At 37.5% G+C, this 17,762-nt stretch overlaps 2 protein-coding genes across 2 annotated transcripts; both read right to left on the reverse strand.

Annotated features, from left to right (window-relative positions):
* Positions 1–1,944: 1,944 nt before the first annotated feature.
* On the reverse strand, positions 1,945–2,709 carry LOC112528220 (root allergen protein-like). Its single transcript, XM_025139190.1, has 2 exons — positions 2,476–2,709; positions 1,945–2,370 (listed from the first exon to the last, which is right to left on the reverse strand). The coding sequence occupies exons 1-2, from the start codon at positions 2,654–2,656 to the stop codon at positions 2,078–2,080; spliced, it is 474 nt and encodes a 157-aa protein (XP_024994958.1). The 5' UTR covers positions 2,657–2,709; the 3' UTR covers positions 1,945–2,077.
* Positions 2,710–6,311: 3,602 nt separating this feature from the next.
* Positions 6,312–7,564, reverse strand: LOC112527492. Its single transcript, XM_025138176.1, has 2 exons — positions 6,792–7,564; positions 6,312–6,735 (listed from the first exon to the last, which is right to left on the reverse strand). Exons 1-2 carry the CDS (start codon positions 7,562–7,564, stop codon positions 6,312–6,314), a joined length of 1,197 nt encoding a protein of 398 aa, XP_024993944.1.
* Positions 7,565–17,762: the final 10,198 nt, after the last annotated feature.

The raw sequence follows: 17,762 nt of genomic DNA on the forward strand, positions 1-17,762 counted from the left end.
GTATAATTCTCAAACAAACAATATACTTTCCAAACAATCAGTTCAGAATCAAACCTGTTCTAACACATAAACTTATTTATGTCTCTCGCGGTTACATCGCCATTACATCTCTCTCGTGGTTACACCGCCATTACATCTCTGCCGCGGTTACACATCCATTACATCTCTCCCGCGGTTACACCGCCATTACATCTCTCCCGCGGTTACACCGCCATTACATCTCACTCGCGGTTACACCGCCATTACATCTCTCCCGCGGTTACACCGCCATTATATCTCTAAAATGATTCAACATATTAACCGGATTTGAAGTCCGGTCAGCCTCGTCCGGATATAGAATCCGGACAAACACTTGGAATATCAAAAGGGTTATATCATCTCCGGTCAACAATCCGGATAACACCTTGTATAAGCTTTGTCCGGTTTAATACTTAGAATTGAGTCAATATCTTTGTCCGGATTACAAGTTCGGACAATACTTCGCTCACAACTTAACCGATTTAAAGTAATTCGGACAATACATTGCCCAACCTTTGACCGGTTTAAAACAATTCGGTCAATACACTGCCCAACTCTTGACCGGTTTAGACGAGATCCGGTCACCTCTTAACCGGTTTAGGGAGGACCCCGGACAACACTTGAGTGGTTTATGATCCGGATGAAACTGTCCGGATATCAATCCGGTCATCACATGGACGGTTTAAGGAAATATCCGCACAATATGAACTATAAACCATAAATAACCAGTTCTAATAACTACTGAATTRTATGCAAACAACTTTATACTCAAAGCTTTAATACACTCACCTTTAKAAATCGAATATCCAAGCTTTTGAATCCTCTTCTTGCAATCCGTATGATTCACAAAAAAAAAAACTTTCTAAATACAGTGTGTGTAAAACCTTTCATCAGCTCAACTTTCTATATATATAGTATTGAGGAAAGGTGGTGGGCGGCACAACCAGCCGACCTCCCCCCTCTTTCTATTTTTTTAAATTAAATCTCAAGATATTCACATAAACATAACACACACACACACACACACACACACACATATATATATATATATATATGTTAAATAAAATCTTAAATCAAAACTTGAAACCCGAATATTACATTCAGAAGGTCCAAAAAGTTGTGTAACTCAAGATATTCACATAAAAGTTGGGTATCTTTATCCGTTATTTCAAATCATAATAGAAACGGAAGCAAAACATCATACTATCGTACAAATTTGTAACCATAATAGAAATTTGTAACCATAATAGAACATGTTGATGAAGATAAATCAATAAGATTCGGGATGGGCAACACCATAAGCTTCGATAGCCTTGTAGGTTTTCTCATATATCTCTTTTTCAGCCTTAAGAATGTCTTCAGATGGCTTATCACTACCTTTACAGTTATAGATAACGGTTTGTTTGAATATGCTTAATCCATCGAGGTCCATCTTGATAGGCTATTAATATAATAATGTGATTCTTAACGATGCAAATATTAAGCCGATACAATGTAGAACACTCACCAACATTGTTTTGAAGTATGTAATATTTATACATGGTTAATTGAAGGCACACACAATCCTCATATTCAGTGAAGCTTCAATCTTTGATCTCTAAAATGGTTAGGCTACTAGCTAGGATTGMACACTCCGTCATGTTTAGGGGACAATCCYACTATGGCCTCCAYGTGGTTGTGCCCATGATGAAACAAATGCAATGGGTGTTAACGAAACGTGGAAGATGTACGTTGTCACCATGAAGTRTCTTCGCACAGGACGAGCTTTAAGAATATTGATTGAATGTAAGTTTGTTTRGTGGAAAAACGAGAATCAAGAGGGGTGATTTTTTACCATCGTATTAATGTAAAATATGTTCACATTCATGATGCCCAGTGGACAACAAAGTAAAGTTGAGGAAACAATGGACCAAGAAAATAAGCATATCATAAATTATAGAAAATTATTATTTTTACCATATCAAATGAGAACATGRTACAACGTTTATATAATTGGATCTTTATCCATTATTTCAAACCATAATATAAACGGAATCAAAAACATGTTGATGAAAATAAATCAATAAGTATCGGGATGGGCAGCACCATGAGCCTCAATAGCTTTGTACGTTTTCTCATATATTTCTTTTTCAGCCTTAAGAATATCTTCAGATGGCTTATCACTACCTTTGCAGTTGTAAATAACGGTTTGCTTGAATATGCTTCCTCCATCGGTAGGTACRACCTTAATATGATGATTGATGGAGTCTAATATTCCCATCAAGCAATCACCTTCGAAAAATGAGTAGTTGTAGCTAAAGTTGCTCGTATCAATAGCATCAACCTTGTATTTTCCACTTGTGAATGGAACAGCTGTATAAAGTAATTTATGTTCAGAAACGAAACATATTGGAAAAAAGTAACTAAAAACAGTCAAATAATGAATCAGAATCATTAAGCAATGTTACAATTTCTTACCATCTCCAAATGTGAAGATCGTTATGGTTCCGACACCTCCATTGCCTTCGACTGTCTCGATAGACTTGAAAACTGTATGATTCACTTTGGGTGCAATATTATCAAAATCACTAAACACCTTAAAAACCTTGTTGGCAGGAAATGTAGATGAAACCTCAATCTGAATGCTAACAGAAGTCATGATTTACAAGTCACAAAGAGAATATGTAAGAGAAGGTTGGTTATGTTGGATGAAATGTGAATAAACTTGATAGCTATTTATAGGCCAATGGAGTTGCCAAGAAACCCATCAACTTTGAAATATGTTATAGTCATTCCATTATCAAAAAATAATTCCATGGTTAATGATGTTCCTACCATGCTTAAGGCTAACAGAGTGATAGATATAACGGGGTAGAAAGGACTGCATATATGGTAGATTTAAATTACATCTGACTAATGCATTTATGAGTTTACAAGTCCATGTTTGTGCTTAAATACCTTATTATTCTTGGCTTTGTGATTACAATATATCTATATTGTGGAATTATAGGATGGTAAGCAATTCTCGGGGTTGAGGGAGGACCACATCAGTTACCCTAGATGGTGTGGATCCTCCAGCTAAAAACATATATGTAAGATCTTCTAATGCCCATTGAAGGGGAATGGGTTATGGAGGGGAATCTCTTCAACCCGAACAGATTATTGAAACCACAATTACCAGGGCTCGAGGTCGAGGAAGAGGCGGTGGGTGAAGAGAGGAATAAGACAGGGTTACGTATTAAGCCTAAAGCTTCAGTACGTGGAAGGTCTACTAGTGGTAGAGGTAGAGGTCGATCTATGGGTTGTGGTCGAGCTCAGAACCTAGTGCATGTTATGTGTGATGATTTGGCCCTTGAAATACGAAAACTGCATATTACAATACAATCATTGTCGGGGCATCATTGAACGATCGAGACAGAAAACCTAGAGTTTTTGTTGACATTCCAATGGCTACTCCCTCGGATAGTCGACCGATCTTGACACCATCTCCTACCATGGTTTAGAAGGGATGTGATTATAAAATGTTTCTCTCATGTAAACCACCAACATATTTTGGTGACAGAGATCTAATTAACATAGTGTGGTAACACGAGAAATCAAGGAAATATTGATACCACAAGTGTTTGATTTAAGACCTAGTGATTTTTGTTGTAGTTATGTTCAAGTTACAAGAGTTATTTGGTGGGACATCCTGATGACTGCAGAGTGATCTCATTATGCAAAGAAAATGACTTGAAAGGATTTCAAAATAGAGTTCAAATAGTAGTTCTATCCAAAGACAATGGTGAGATAGTTAGAAAAGGAGTTTCCGAGACTAGAGGAAGAAATTATGATGGTTCAAGAATACACCTTGAGATTTTTGGAGAAGTCTCATTTTGAAGAACTGTATGTCCCTACGAAAGCATATATCATGGAAAGGTATATGAGGATAGAAGGCTTCAGTCCGGGATCTTGTTATGGCTTTGAGTTTCTTCATGTTTCAATCTGCAGTAGATGTCACGTATATGACAGAGATGGATAGAATCTTCATTTTTGTGAATGAGGCAATAAAAAACACAAATGGGACAAGCCATCAAATGACTTGAGAAGACCAAAATTTGCTAGATCTGATAACTATCTAAATCTAAGATCAAGCGAAAGGTTGTGCCTCAAATGTCATCGAATACACCAGAGTGAATGTAATATATAAATAAAGACTTGTTTCAAATGTGGAAAACTAGGTCGTATTGCAAATGAGTGTCGAGCAGTGAGGTTTTGTTATCATTATAATTCACCGGATCGCATCAAGCCTGAATGCCCGCAATTGAGGGTCGTGGAGCAAATTATTTCAGGGAGGGCAAACTCAGAAATCCAAACCATTTAAAGCAAAGGGATGTGCGTTCCTGATGATTATAGTAGAGGCAGAGAGGACGTCGGATGTGGTAACAGGTACATTTTTGGTGAATTTAGTATATGCCAGAGTGTTATTCGATTATGGTGCAAATTATTTTATGTCTATTCTTCCTTTGTGAGGTGCTTGCATGAAAAGCCTAATAACTTCAATGATACATCGGTAGTATAAACCGCTAATGACAACGAAGTTTCTGTTAGCAACGTATAGAGCGGTGTGATGTACCTTTACAGTTGTTCCCTACAACATTGAAGGAATTTGATGTAATATTAAGAATGGATTGGCTAGCAAGCAATCACTCTAACATAGTATGCAAACAAAGAGTTAATGCTATCGATTTACCCAAAAAAGGACCAGTTGTAATCTATTGCAAACAAACAGTTTTGATTTCAATATTAAAGGCTCAAAGATTTGTAAAGAAAGGATGTTAGAGTTTCATGGAAGATATAAAAGATGTAAAGGTGGAAAAGTGTATATTCGTGAGCATACCGATAGTTTAGGATATCTTGGAGGTCTTTCTAGAGGACAGTATCTAGGTCGGTCCATCTAAAAGTTGAAGTAATAGAAAAGTGAGAACCACTAAGATTATCAACCGAAGTATGGAGTTTCCTTTGATTGGCTAGTTATTACCGTATGTTCATATAAGATTTCTCTCTTACAGAGACTTTAGTAACTTCTTTAACAAAAACAATGTAAAATACGAATATAAAGAGGCACAAGTTGAAGCCTTTAGAACTTTGAAAGAAAGGTTGTGTAGTGCATCGTTTCTATCCCTACTAGATGGTTCAGAGGATTTTGTAGTATAAACTGATGCATCAAAGTTGAGTTTAGAATGTGTATTAATACAACGAGAGAATTAATTGCATATGCTTCACGAAAATTGAAAGATCATGAAAAGTAATATGCTACTCATGATATGGAACTAGCGGTAATTACTTTCACTTTGAAGATTTGGTGGCAATATTTATATGGCACCAAATTTCAGATTTTCTATGATCATAAGAGCCTGAAATACGTATTCAATCAATGAAAGTTAAATATGAAACAAAAACGATGGTTAGAACTGTTGAATGACCACTATTGTGAGATTATGTATCATCCAAGAAAGGCAAATGTGGTAGCTGATTCCTTAAGTCAAAAAAAGATTGGAGGAACAATCAGAGTGTGAGCATTACGAGCCAAGTTGATACTAAATATCTTTGAACAATTAAAGAAATGCCAAGTTAAAGGTTTAAGGACCGAATGTGTACTATAATGTTTCTCTTTATATGAAATACATGATTATATGCAAATGTGGATCTTGGGGTGTTACAAAGTTGGTATCAGAGCCTGAGTTTAAGGGATTTAGATATTCATCATGATGCCTAGACTTAAACTACATTATTTGCATATTAGGGGTTCCTGACATGACGAGAACCATTGGAACAAATATGATGGGTTAAGAGAACGATAGTAAGGTAAATTCAAATTACAACTGGCCAATGTAATTATGGATTTAAAGGTACATATTTGTGCTTGGATACTTTTTTATATTTGGGAATGTGATTATATAAATATTAATATTGAAAATATGTAGATGGTCGGTCATTCGCGAAGATCTGAAAGGATCGCCCTCCCCAGACCGATGTTGTTTGCCAAAAACACATTCTTCACACCCTTTGGAAGGAGCTTCAATGTTTGGAAGGCCTGTCATCATGTTCTTTTGATGCAACGTCTTCAAGCCTCCATAACTTAGGTAACCGTATCGAAAATACCACAACCATGAAGAGTTTTTTGCTTCCGCCAACAAACATTATTGAATGCTTTCAAGTTTTATGGGATTTAACTTGTTAGAGCTCATGTGTATAGTTTCAATTGTCTTTCTCCTTGCAGGATCATATATTTCACAAACTTCTTTATGAAGGATAATAACATATCCTTTTTCTTACAACTGACCAGCACTTAACAAATTAATTTTCAGGCTCGGAACATACATTAAATCAGAAACAGTCTCCACAAGGCCACCATTGATTTTGATGTTAATATCTCCTTTTCCGATCACAGCTATAGTTGATAAATCACCAAAACTAACAGTCGACTGAAAACTTTCATCCAAATTTAAGAAAGAAGACTTACTTCCACTCGTGTGGTTGTTGCGGCCTATATCCACGAACCAGGTTTCTGGTTCACTCTTCTTTCCTTCATGGACAACCATCAACAAAGTTTTTGATTCCTTTGTTTCTTCCCAAAAACTTGAGGTCTCCCTTTTCATTTTGAAATTAGGCAACTTAATATAACATACAAAAACACGATGACCATATCGATGGCATCTAAGATATTCTACCTTAGATTTGTCATGGTCAGGCAGCCTAGTATATCATTCAGAGGCGTAATGATCATACCGGTGACATCTAAGGCATTCTACCTTAGATTTTTCATGGTCTCAACCTCTTCCTTTTCCTGGAAAAGATCAATTAAAGTGTTAGCATAACTGTTACAATCTCTTTTCACTTGACCTCTGTCTCTTCCTCTTCTGTTAAAGTGGGAAGTGCTAGAAGCTTTCAAGGCCTGTTCTTCTACCGTAAAACGTCTCTTCAACTTCTGTTCATGAACTAGCAAGGAGCTTTGAAGCTCATCAAAGGACAACTCATCTAGATCATTGGATTCTTCAATGGAACACACCACATAGTCAAACTTGGGTGTTAGTGAGCGCAATAGTTTTTCAATAATGGTTGTATCATTCATCTTTTCACCATGGATATGCATGTGTTTGGAAATACCCATGGCCCTTGCACAATAGTCGGTAACAGCTTCACATTCCTTCATCTGTAAAACTTCAAAGTCTCTCCTTAATGCTAGGAGTTGAGCACACTTAACTCTAGAAGAGCCCTGGTATTTCCTCTTCATTGAATCCCATATATCCTTGGAACTATCTTTCCTAAGAATAGTTTCTAGGATACATCGGTCAATTGCTTGAAATAAATAGTTCTTGGCTTTCAAGTCCTTCAGTTTCATACCTTCTGGTTCCTTTTGTTGTGCATCTGTCAGAGCTATTGTATCCCCTAGTGTTGCTACACCATATTTGATGACCTTCCAATACTCTTTGGATCTCAGGATGTTCTCCATGAGCATACTCCAATGGTCATAGTGACCATCAAAACGTGGAATCGTTGGTTGCACATAGTTATTAGAGGCCATTTGATTGTACATAGTTATCATGAGTACCGTCTTTTGCTTTGATACCACTAACAAAAGAAAAGAAACACAAGACTGACAAGAGAAAAACAAAATATAGTATATAGAGACTATGAAGAAGAATATGTAGCTCCAGATTCAATTTTTATCAAATACGCAAAGGCCTTTAAATAGGCAAACACACAAATTGAAAAGGTAAAAACAGGACCCATAACAGTCACAAACCCCACTTCTCCACTTGCTCTTAAAATAAGGAAAAACCCTATGACCTGGTCATTTTTAACTACAAAAGAAATCACACGTGCATAAATTAAATAACAAGTTTATATCAACATATATATAGCTTCTATCTCATAATGACTGAAGATTATTTGTTATCGATCAGCAGTTGTTCAAGACTTAGCCACACACTAGTTGCAGTTTTTTCTGCTACATTCTAAAGAATACCATTCAATGGCTGAAACTTATCTGAAATAAGGCTCTCAAATCAGGCCCAAGTTGCAACCATATTTTCACGTCCCAACAAACACTTATGCGTAGATTCATCTGAATTAAAATACTTCTCATCTTTATTTTCCATAACCAAGATCTTCTATTTAAGTCTAATAGTGGTAACTCATATTTTAATGATGCCAAGATTTGGGTTCACCGAGCAAACAATTCCCCAACCTAAAATTCAAAATCTCAATATTAAAGAGTGGAAGTTTGTTACGTGTCCATGCCCATGCAACCCATGCGTGGAGAACCCAGCGAGAAGTAGTCTACTGTTCACATGGGTTAATTGTTTATTGGTTTTTTTAATTGTTGCTTTTGTTTTCCCTTTCCCAGCAGAAGTTAGGATTGTGCTAGAATAAAGGAGATAGTGGGGATGCCCAGGTTTCCATGTTTTCACCATTTTAGGAAGTAGTGGTTTACGTGTCTTTGTTTCTCTTTAAAAGGGAGAGACCCTTATGTTTGGAAAATATATTGAAAATTGCTCCAAAATCATCTTTCTCAGTCCTATCTGCTTCTTTCTCATTTTCTTGGCCAACGTCATACCGATCGATCCACATCAAAGCTCTTATACCAGTTGTTGTGAGAACGGACACAATTAACTCAAATTATTGAAATTTAGTTCAAAAGTGAAAGTAACATTCATCTTCTTAAGATCAAAACTACACACATGCTAAATCGGTTTACTATAATGTCAACATGGCATAACTCAATCAACAATAAAATATCATAAACAATATGATTGTAAAGCAATATGATAGAGAGTAAAACTAGAATTTTCATGTGGTACCTGAAAAGGGAAAAATCATGAGCAAAGAACTCCGATAACTAATCCACTATGGAGGACAGTGTCACAATGGTAAGAAGCTAGTATTCAAGAACAAAACTTACAAACCAACCCAAATTTCACATTTACTCAGGGCATTGTTGTATAGCCTACCTTCAGCATTTCTGTTAATCGGCTATCTAAATTGTCACACCCCGTTAAAGCGGAAACATGAGGTGTAACAGGTAAGCGAGTCACAGCAGCAGATAATAAATAACACCATTCAAGTTTCACAAAAATAAATCAAGTTTAACTTCCATAACCAAATTGGGATAAAATACTTCTTTACAAAAACTTCAAATGTGAACTTAATCGGTATCGCCACAAGTATGTTCCCAAAAACTTCACTTCTTACTTATTTCCTGAAAGGTATGAAACATAAAACAAGGTCAACTACAAAGAGTTGGTGAGCTCACGGGTTTTCATATGCACAAAACATTACAATGGATAAATAATTTCTTGCAAACCTATACATATCTTTTGCACTTAATAAATGTAAATGTACCACGATGTTTAAAACTTGAGACGCTACTGAGCCTTTCCTGACCAACGTGCCCCATTATTTTACGAACGACCATAAGTAGCACGTACACTCACTTAGGTCCCACGGTTCGTAGTAGTACTCATTCAGCGGTGGTCCAAATTCCACATGATTAGACTAAGAAAACATAGGTAATGTGCACCCCTTTCTGGGTGGGATTGATGGTCCTTATATTTCACTGATCAATCTTCAAACTTCATAACAATGGCAGATTCTCAGATATAGCTTGTAAGAACATGAAGAACATTGAGAGAGAAAAAGTCAATCCTTACAATATGGTCAAACCTCTCATTTATGTACGTAGTATTACAATGAAGCTCTCTTACAACAATTACAAAGACTAGCTTCTATTTATATGGTCAAACTATTAAAGACAGGTCAAAGTCAAACTCCAATAAGAAAAGTCAAATGTCAACACAATAGCGGCTATCCACAATTACCACGGCCCGGGAACATGTCCGAGTTAACAAGTAGCGTTTACGGATGGGGACTTTATTTGGAAACATACTCCCAAGTACATCAATTTAGCATTTATATCATAGTGCAAAACAGTCAATATTTCATGACATAAACAAATTTTTGACTAAACAGTTCTTTAGTCCAGGTATAAACAATCTTTGACTAAACAGTTCTTTAGTCCAGGTATAAACAATCTTTGACTAAACAGTTCTTTAGTCCAGGTAATAACAATCTTTGACTAAACAGTTCTTTAGTCCAGGTATAAACAATCTTTGACTAAACAGTTCTTTAGTCCAACAGTTTTATAAATAACAGTATAGTTTGCATAACTTCATGCTTTTCCCCCAATTTAAATAAAGAAAATCATTAAAAGCGGGGCCGTGAAAACTCACTGGTTTGATGATGAATATCCAAGGAGATGACGTTTGAAGCGCTCAACGTCCGCCCTAACCTTCCTAAACAGTCTGAATCCAATAGCTAGATCACTTAACGAGTCCCGATAAAGATATAGTCAAATTATATCTTATGTAATGCCAACGGTTTTTATGGATTAAAGTTGATACTTTTATTAATTGTTCTGCAAATAGACCAAAAATTATATATTTCAAAATCAATATCCTTTGCATAAAAGCTGCTATATGGACAAAATATAAATTCTGTTTTTGGTATTTTTGGTCTCACCAATCATTGCAAAAAGGAACCTTCCAAAAGTCATTTTATGTCCAACTTTTTATATCATCCAAAATAATGAGTTAGACAGACTTTTTCCCAAATATCAAGAGTTTTGAATGGGTTTAAGGCACTCATTAATACCCTACAACCTTGAGTGACACAGCCCCCAAAACAGATTGCACACTCTTCGAGTGGCGGCCATTTGGGAGGTCTGAACTCTTCATTTTTCAAAGATTTTTAACTCTATTTTTAAGCTAACAAATAAGGCTAATCTCCAGAAAAGGATTACCCAATTCCACTGAGTTTTGAGGGAGATAAAACCGATTTGAGATGCATGCAAGATTCTGCCAGATTTCAAAATACATTTTTTCATGATTAGATTCTACATGCATTGGGTTTTCTCCTACTTTCTTAGAGTTCAAAGTTCGTGGTTCATAGATTGCCATCATTTGAAGAAATTTTCATGTCTTGGATGTACAATCTCCCATTTTGAAATCCCCAGAAACTTTATTTACAAGAACAAGAAGTAGGAGTAGAATAAGTAGGAATTTTTGGTATTTAAAATAGGTAAGATAACTAGTATAATACCTTTTTCTTGAAATCTTGAATATCCTTCAAGATTGACAGATTTTCTAAAGGTTCTTGAGGATGGAATCGGCTGGAGGGGGTTTGATTTAGAGAGAGAGAGAGAGATTAGAGAGGGGGAAAGGTTTAAGCAAAATGAAAATTGGAAATGAGAGTTTCAAAGGATGTGGGGTATTTATATATGGATTTTGAAGAAGATAATGGGCTGGCATTTAAAAACCCAAACCCACTAAAAGCTTTTATTTTTCTTTTAAACATAAATAAGCCCAATTAATTTATAATCAAAATACAATTTGCCAAACATTATTATATAAAAAAATGACATTATTAACACAAAGCTCCATCTTTTGATAAAATTATTTGGACATTCAAATGAGACTTTCGTATTTTAATTTAGATGTTAATAATATCAACTTTATTTCATTTGGAACATTTTTAATATATTTGGCATCACACAAGTTAACTTTATCAGTTAACCGACGAAGCAAGGCTCTCTTAACATATAATTTGGGAACTAAGCCAGATGAATTTTAATCATCATGACTAGATTCTAATAAAATAATAATCTAAATATAGAATCCCTATAAAGGAAGCTTAAAAATGACGGATGTCACAGTCTCTCCATGCTAGAAAATTTCGTCCCGAAATTTATTCGTCAATTCCGGATCATGACTTTGAGAATAAGTGGGGATACTTGCTTTTTATATAATCCTTTCTTCCTACGTGTACTCCGGTCCATGCCTTGAAGTCCAATGAACTTTTACAATTGGGATTTTACTACGCCTCAACTGCTTGACTTTTCTATCCATGATTTCTATTGGTTTTTCAATGAAGCGCAGATGATCATTAATTTGTACGTCTCCCAATGGTATGATCAGTGTTTCATCGGTTAAGCATTTTCTGAGCAGCTCTTGTGGCAGTTTCAACTTATACGCCACTGGTCCTATTCTTTCAGATACTTCAAATGGACCAATATATCGGGAACCCAATTTTCCCCTTTTCCCAAAGCGCATTATTCCCTTCCATGGTGAGACCTTTAAGAGTACTTTATCTCCTTTTTGAAATTCTAATGATCTCCTCCTATTATCAGCATAACTTTTCTCGCGATTTCTTGCAGCCTTGAGTCGATCCTTGATAATTACTATCTTGTCAGTAGTCTCCTGGATGACATCAGGTGTAGTTAATTGTCGATCGCCAATCTCCAGCCAACTAAGTGGAGATCTGCACTTGCGTCCATATAATGCTTCATAAGGCACACACTGAATACTGGCATGGTAGCTGTTGTTGTATGTAAATTCTACTAACGAAAGGTGCATATCCCAGCTTCCACCAAAATCTATGGCGCATGCGCGCAACATGTCTTCCAGTGTCTGGATTGTTCTTTCCGTCTGCCCATCCGTTTGAGGGTGGTACGAAGTACTTAAATCTAAATGTGTACCCAACCCTCCTTGAAGTGATTGCCAGAATCTTGACGTAAATCGGCTGTCCCGATCCGAGATAATGGAGATAGGTACCCCATGCCAAGTTACGATTTCATTTATGTAAATCTGAGTCAGCTTCTCCATTTTATAATCTTCTCGGATTGGTAGAAAATGAGCCGATTTCGTCAGTCGATCTATAATTACGCAGATTGTATAATGCCCTTTCCCAGTTCTGGGCAACTTGGTAATGAAATCCACTGATATTTGTTCCCACTTCCATTGTGGAATTTCGGGTTGTTGAAGTAGACCAGATGGTTTTTGGTGTTCAGCGTTGACCATTGCACAAGTTAAACACTTGCTTACATATAGTGCAATGTCTTTCTTCATCCCAGGCCACCAATAATGTTCTTTAAGATCCTTATACATCTTATCCGCTCCCGGATGAACTGAGTATTTTGATCGATGGGCTTCGTCCAAAATTATGGATTTAAGATTGCCAAACTTAGGTATCCAAACCTTGTCTCCCAAGTAATACACTCCATCTGATTTTAGTTGAAACTTGGTCTCTATGCGATGTAGGGACTCATTCTTCAAATTCTCCTTATTTAGTGCTTCTTTTTGACCCTCGAGAATTTGCGCCTTCAGACTGGTGTTTATAATTGCTCCCAAAGCCCTCATCCTTGTTGGTTTCACTATTTCCTTCCTACTTAGAGCATCGGCTGCCATATTTGCCTTGCCGGGATGGTACTTGATTTCACAATCGTAATCACTAAGTAGTTCAATCCATCTTCTTTGCCTCATATTTAACATCTTCTAGTTGAGAATGTGTTGAAGGCTTTTGTGATCGGTAAACACTGTGCACTTGGTACCATAAAGGTAATGTCTCCATATCTTAAGTGCAAATACTACGGCTCCCAATTCTAGGTCATGCGCAGTATAGTTCTTCTCATTCACTTTGAGTTGCCTTGAGGCATATGTAATGACCTTGTCTTTTTGCATTAGCACACATCCTAAGCCTTGATGTGATGCATCACAATAAACCACAAAGTTTTCGGAACCCTCGGGTAAGGATAAAATAGGTGCGTTACATAGTCTCTGCTTAAGGGTCTCGAATGCTTCTTCCTGTTTCTCTCCCCAAACAAACTTCTTGTCCTTCTGGGTTAAAACTGTGAGTGGTTGTGCAATTTTTAAAAAATTCGCAATGAATCGTCGATAGTAGCCTGCCAAACCAAGAAATTGTCGAATTTTTGTTGGGGTTCTTGGGGCTTCCCATTTCCTAATGGCCTCAATCTTGGCAGGATCTACCTGAATCCCTCTTTCATTAACCACGTGACCAATAAATTGTACTTCACGAATCCAAAATTCGTATTTGGAGAATTTTGCGTACAATTTCTGGTTTCTGAGTAGCTCTAATATCATCCTCAAGTGTTGCTCATGATCCTTTTTGCTTTGTGAATAAATTAGTATGTCATATATGAAAACGATTACAAATTTATCTAGGTATGGTCTGCAAAATCTATTCATCAGATCCATAAAGACTGCCGGTGCATTGGTTAGCCCGAATGGCATAACCAAAAATTCGTAATGACCGTATTGGGTCCTGAATGTTGTTTTGGGGGTGTCTTCTTCCCCAATTCTCACTTGATGATATCTGGATCGTAGATCAATCTTGAAAAAGTATACAACACCTTGGAGTTGATCGAACAGATCATCGATTCTAGGAAGAGGGTATCTATTCTTGATGGTCAACTTATTAAGTTCCCTATAATCAATGCACATTCGCATTGACCCATCTTTCTTTTTGACGAATAGAACTGGTGCACCCCATGATGAGAAACTTGGTCTTATAAATCCCTTATCCAATAACTCTTGGAGTTGGCTTGACATTTCTTGCATTTCTAATGGAGCCAACCGATATGGTGCTTTTGACACTGGAGCAGCTCCACGTATTAAGTCGATACCGAATTCGACTTGTCTTGGCGGGGTAGTCCTGGTAAGTCCTCGGGAAATACATCAGGAAACTCCCGAACCACAGGGAAATCATCAATACATTTCTCCTTGACCTTCTTATCTGTAACATGCGCCAAAAATGCAACATAGTTCTTCTTTAAGTACTTCCGCATCTTCATGCATGATACTATCCTAATTTGTTGATTTGACTCATCTCCTCGAATTACAATTGAGTCACTTCCTTCTTGAGGAATTCGGATAACCTTTTTCGAACAGACTATTTCAGCTCGATTTTTGGATAGCCAATCCATACCTATGACTATATCAAAACTTCCTAACTCAATCAGAATGAGGTCTATGCTGAAATCCTTGTTAGATAAACTTAGTGTGCAGTCCATGATTATGTCTCTAGCCTTAATTTCTTGGCCATTGGCAAATTCTATTACATAAACTTCTTCCAACCTTTGGGGCTTTAAGTTAATCCTCGGTCTAAAATCTAGTGATACAAAACTTCTATCTACACCTAAATCAAATAATACCGATGCAAATTCATTGTTCAAGAGAAATGTACCTGTAACAACATTGGGATCATGCCTAGCTTCCTTGGTTCCAATCTCAAATGCTCTGCCCCGTGCTTGACTTTATGGGTTTCCTTGATTGGCTAGTCGGGCTTGGTTAGCACTTGTTCCTTGTTTTCTCCGTGGGAAAACATTCCTCATATGGTCTGGACTCCCACAATCAAAACATAATCGTCTTCAGCAATCCTTTGCGGAATGACCCCCTCTGTGGCATCTTTGACAAATGATGCAATTCCCCCAGTGCGGATATTTGCATTTATTGCACTTAGGTTTGCTTCCTTGGTTTATCACCTAAGTCTGCACCCCAAAATTTCCTACTACTTTCCTATTCTTGTCAAATCTTCCCCCAGATCATCGGTTCCCATGCTCCTCCATCTTTCTCTTTCCTTCGGCGAATTCTCCGGACCGAATAGCATTATTTGTGAGCCTTGTGGCAATGTCTATTGCCTCCTGAAGAGTCTTTAGGTTTGCCGATGTGATATTTCCTCGAATCTCTGGAGACATTCCCCAAATGCATCTCTTGATTCGTACTTCCTCGGGTGTCACCAGATGTGGCACTAGATTTGCTAACTCATGGAATCGGGCAGTATATGCAGCTATGTTTTCCACTTTCATCTCATGGTTTCATAACTCCATCTCTAACTTTTGGAGTTCACTTCTTGGACAATATTCGTCCTTAAGTAATTTCTTGTACTCTTCCCATGAAAGTTCGTTGGCAGATTCCCGACCCCTAGTCTGAACTAATGTGTTCCACCATGTTAGTGCCCGTCCTTGAAGTAAGCATGTAGCATTTTCTACCTTGTTTGCTTCTGTGCATTTACTTATATGGAGGACAGATTCCATATCCTCTATCAATGTCAATAATCCTACAGCCCCCTCAATTCCATGGAATTCCTTTGGGTTGCAGGATCTAAAGGATTTATAGGTGCATTCCCGGGGTGTTCTAGGCTCAGAATTAGTTGGTTGGTTAGCGTTTAATCCTACCGCTACTTGGCTGACAATGTTGGGGAGTGTAGCCAATAGTTGTTCTGATACGAGTCGAGCAACTTCAGGGTTTTCTCTTCTTGGCGGCATTTTCTAAGGCCTAAGTCATAAGGGAATTTCGTCATATTCACGGCAATATCAAGGATAACTTCCAGTTATTTAAGTGATGCAAAGGATATTTATCGCATGGATAACATTAAAGCATTTATATGACCAAACAGAATAATCTTATATTCACCATGGCTTGATGTAAATAAGCATTTCTCAAAAGATATCATGCATTCATAGATGATTACAATAAAAAAAACAAGATCTTGAGTTTCTATGCAAACGAGTAGATATCCTACCACTAGCCGTTATCTCTAGAATATCACCCAACCTATCAGTATTCCTAGCATCAACATCATCATCCCACTCACCACCAAATACTTATACAATCTTCTAATCTCCCGCCTTGCTGTAATGACGGCATATGTGGTTCTCATCATTCGCTGATGGTGCATTTCCATCACATCGGATAGGTTATTCAAAATATGGTGGTGATATCCCAACCGGGTCTGGTGAGTTTGTGTATCTAATGTGATTCTCCACACCCACTCTCGTTCAGCCAGATTCATGCCCTGAGAGTAGGATGCAGGTACTCCGGTCACCACTTGAGAGATCCTGCTCCCATGTTGTGGTTGCGATGACTCCCTCTAACTCTAGTGGAATTTTCAAAAGTCACTCGCCGAGGTAGTGGAACACTTTTCCTAGGCGTGACTCTAATCCTTGGGCCATGAAAGGTTTGAGGTGGGATATCGGGTACTGGCTCTGATGGGGGTAATATGGATGCTGGTGGTGAAGCAGGTGTTTCACTGGTTGTTGTGTCCTCATGCTCATACGGGTCTACCTCTATATTGATGGATGAGCTCCTTTTGGATCGGCGAACCACATAGCCGGATTCGTCTGCCGAATATTCACTAGGAGCAGATGATGCCATAGTGATCTGCGATATTAGTGATATTAACAATCTTAATTACGAAATGTACCATCTATAAATGTTTAATGCTATAACAGAAGCTTCTAAGCAAGTCTAAGGGTGGAAATCAAGCTAGAATCTCTATATAGAAAGTCTCTGGTTGTATTACCAGAACCTCTGGTTGCATGACCAGAGCCTCTGGTTTATCTTACATACTTAGAGTAACCCGTCCATCGGTCCTCTAGTTCCGCATACAGGCTAAGCAAACCAATGGAATGAAATTTCATTGGTCTTTGGTTCAACATCCATACTTAGAGAAATAATTGATTTCTCGTCCATTGGTCCTCTGGTTCTACATGAACCCTTAACAATATAAGGAATTTTCTATCTTTCGCTTATGGTCCTTTTAACCAGCGTTTCTGGTCCAACATGGACACTTAACAATATAAAGGATTTTCTACCCATCGCCTCTGGTCCTTCTAACCAGCGCTTCTGGTCCAACATAGACATTTAACAATATAAGGGATTTTCTACCCATCGCCTCTGGTCCTTCTAAGCAGCGCTTCTGGTCCAACATGGACACTTAACAATATAAGGGATTTTCTACCCATCGCCTCTGGTCCTTCTAACCAGCGCTTCTGGTCCAACATGGACACTTAACAATATAAGGGATTTTCTACCCATCGCCTCTAGTCCTTCTAACCAGCGCTTCAGGTCCAACATGGACACTTAACA

This window comes from Cynara cardunculus (genome assembly GCF_001531365.2).
Source record: "Cynara cardunculus var. scolymus isolate 2C chromosome LG 15, CcrdV1, whole genome shotgun sequence".
Classification (NCBI taxonomy): domain Eukaryota; kingdom Viridiplantae; phylum Streptophyta; class Magnoliopsida; order Asterales; family Asteraceae; genus Cynara; species Cynara cardunculus.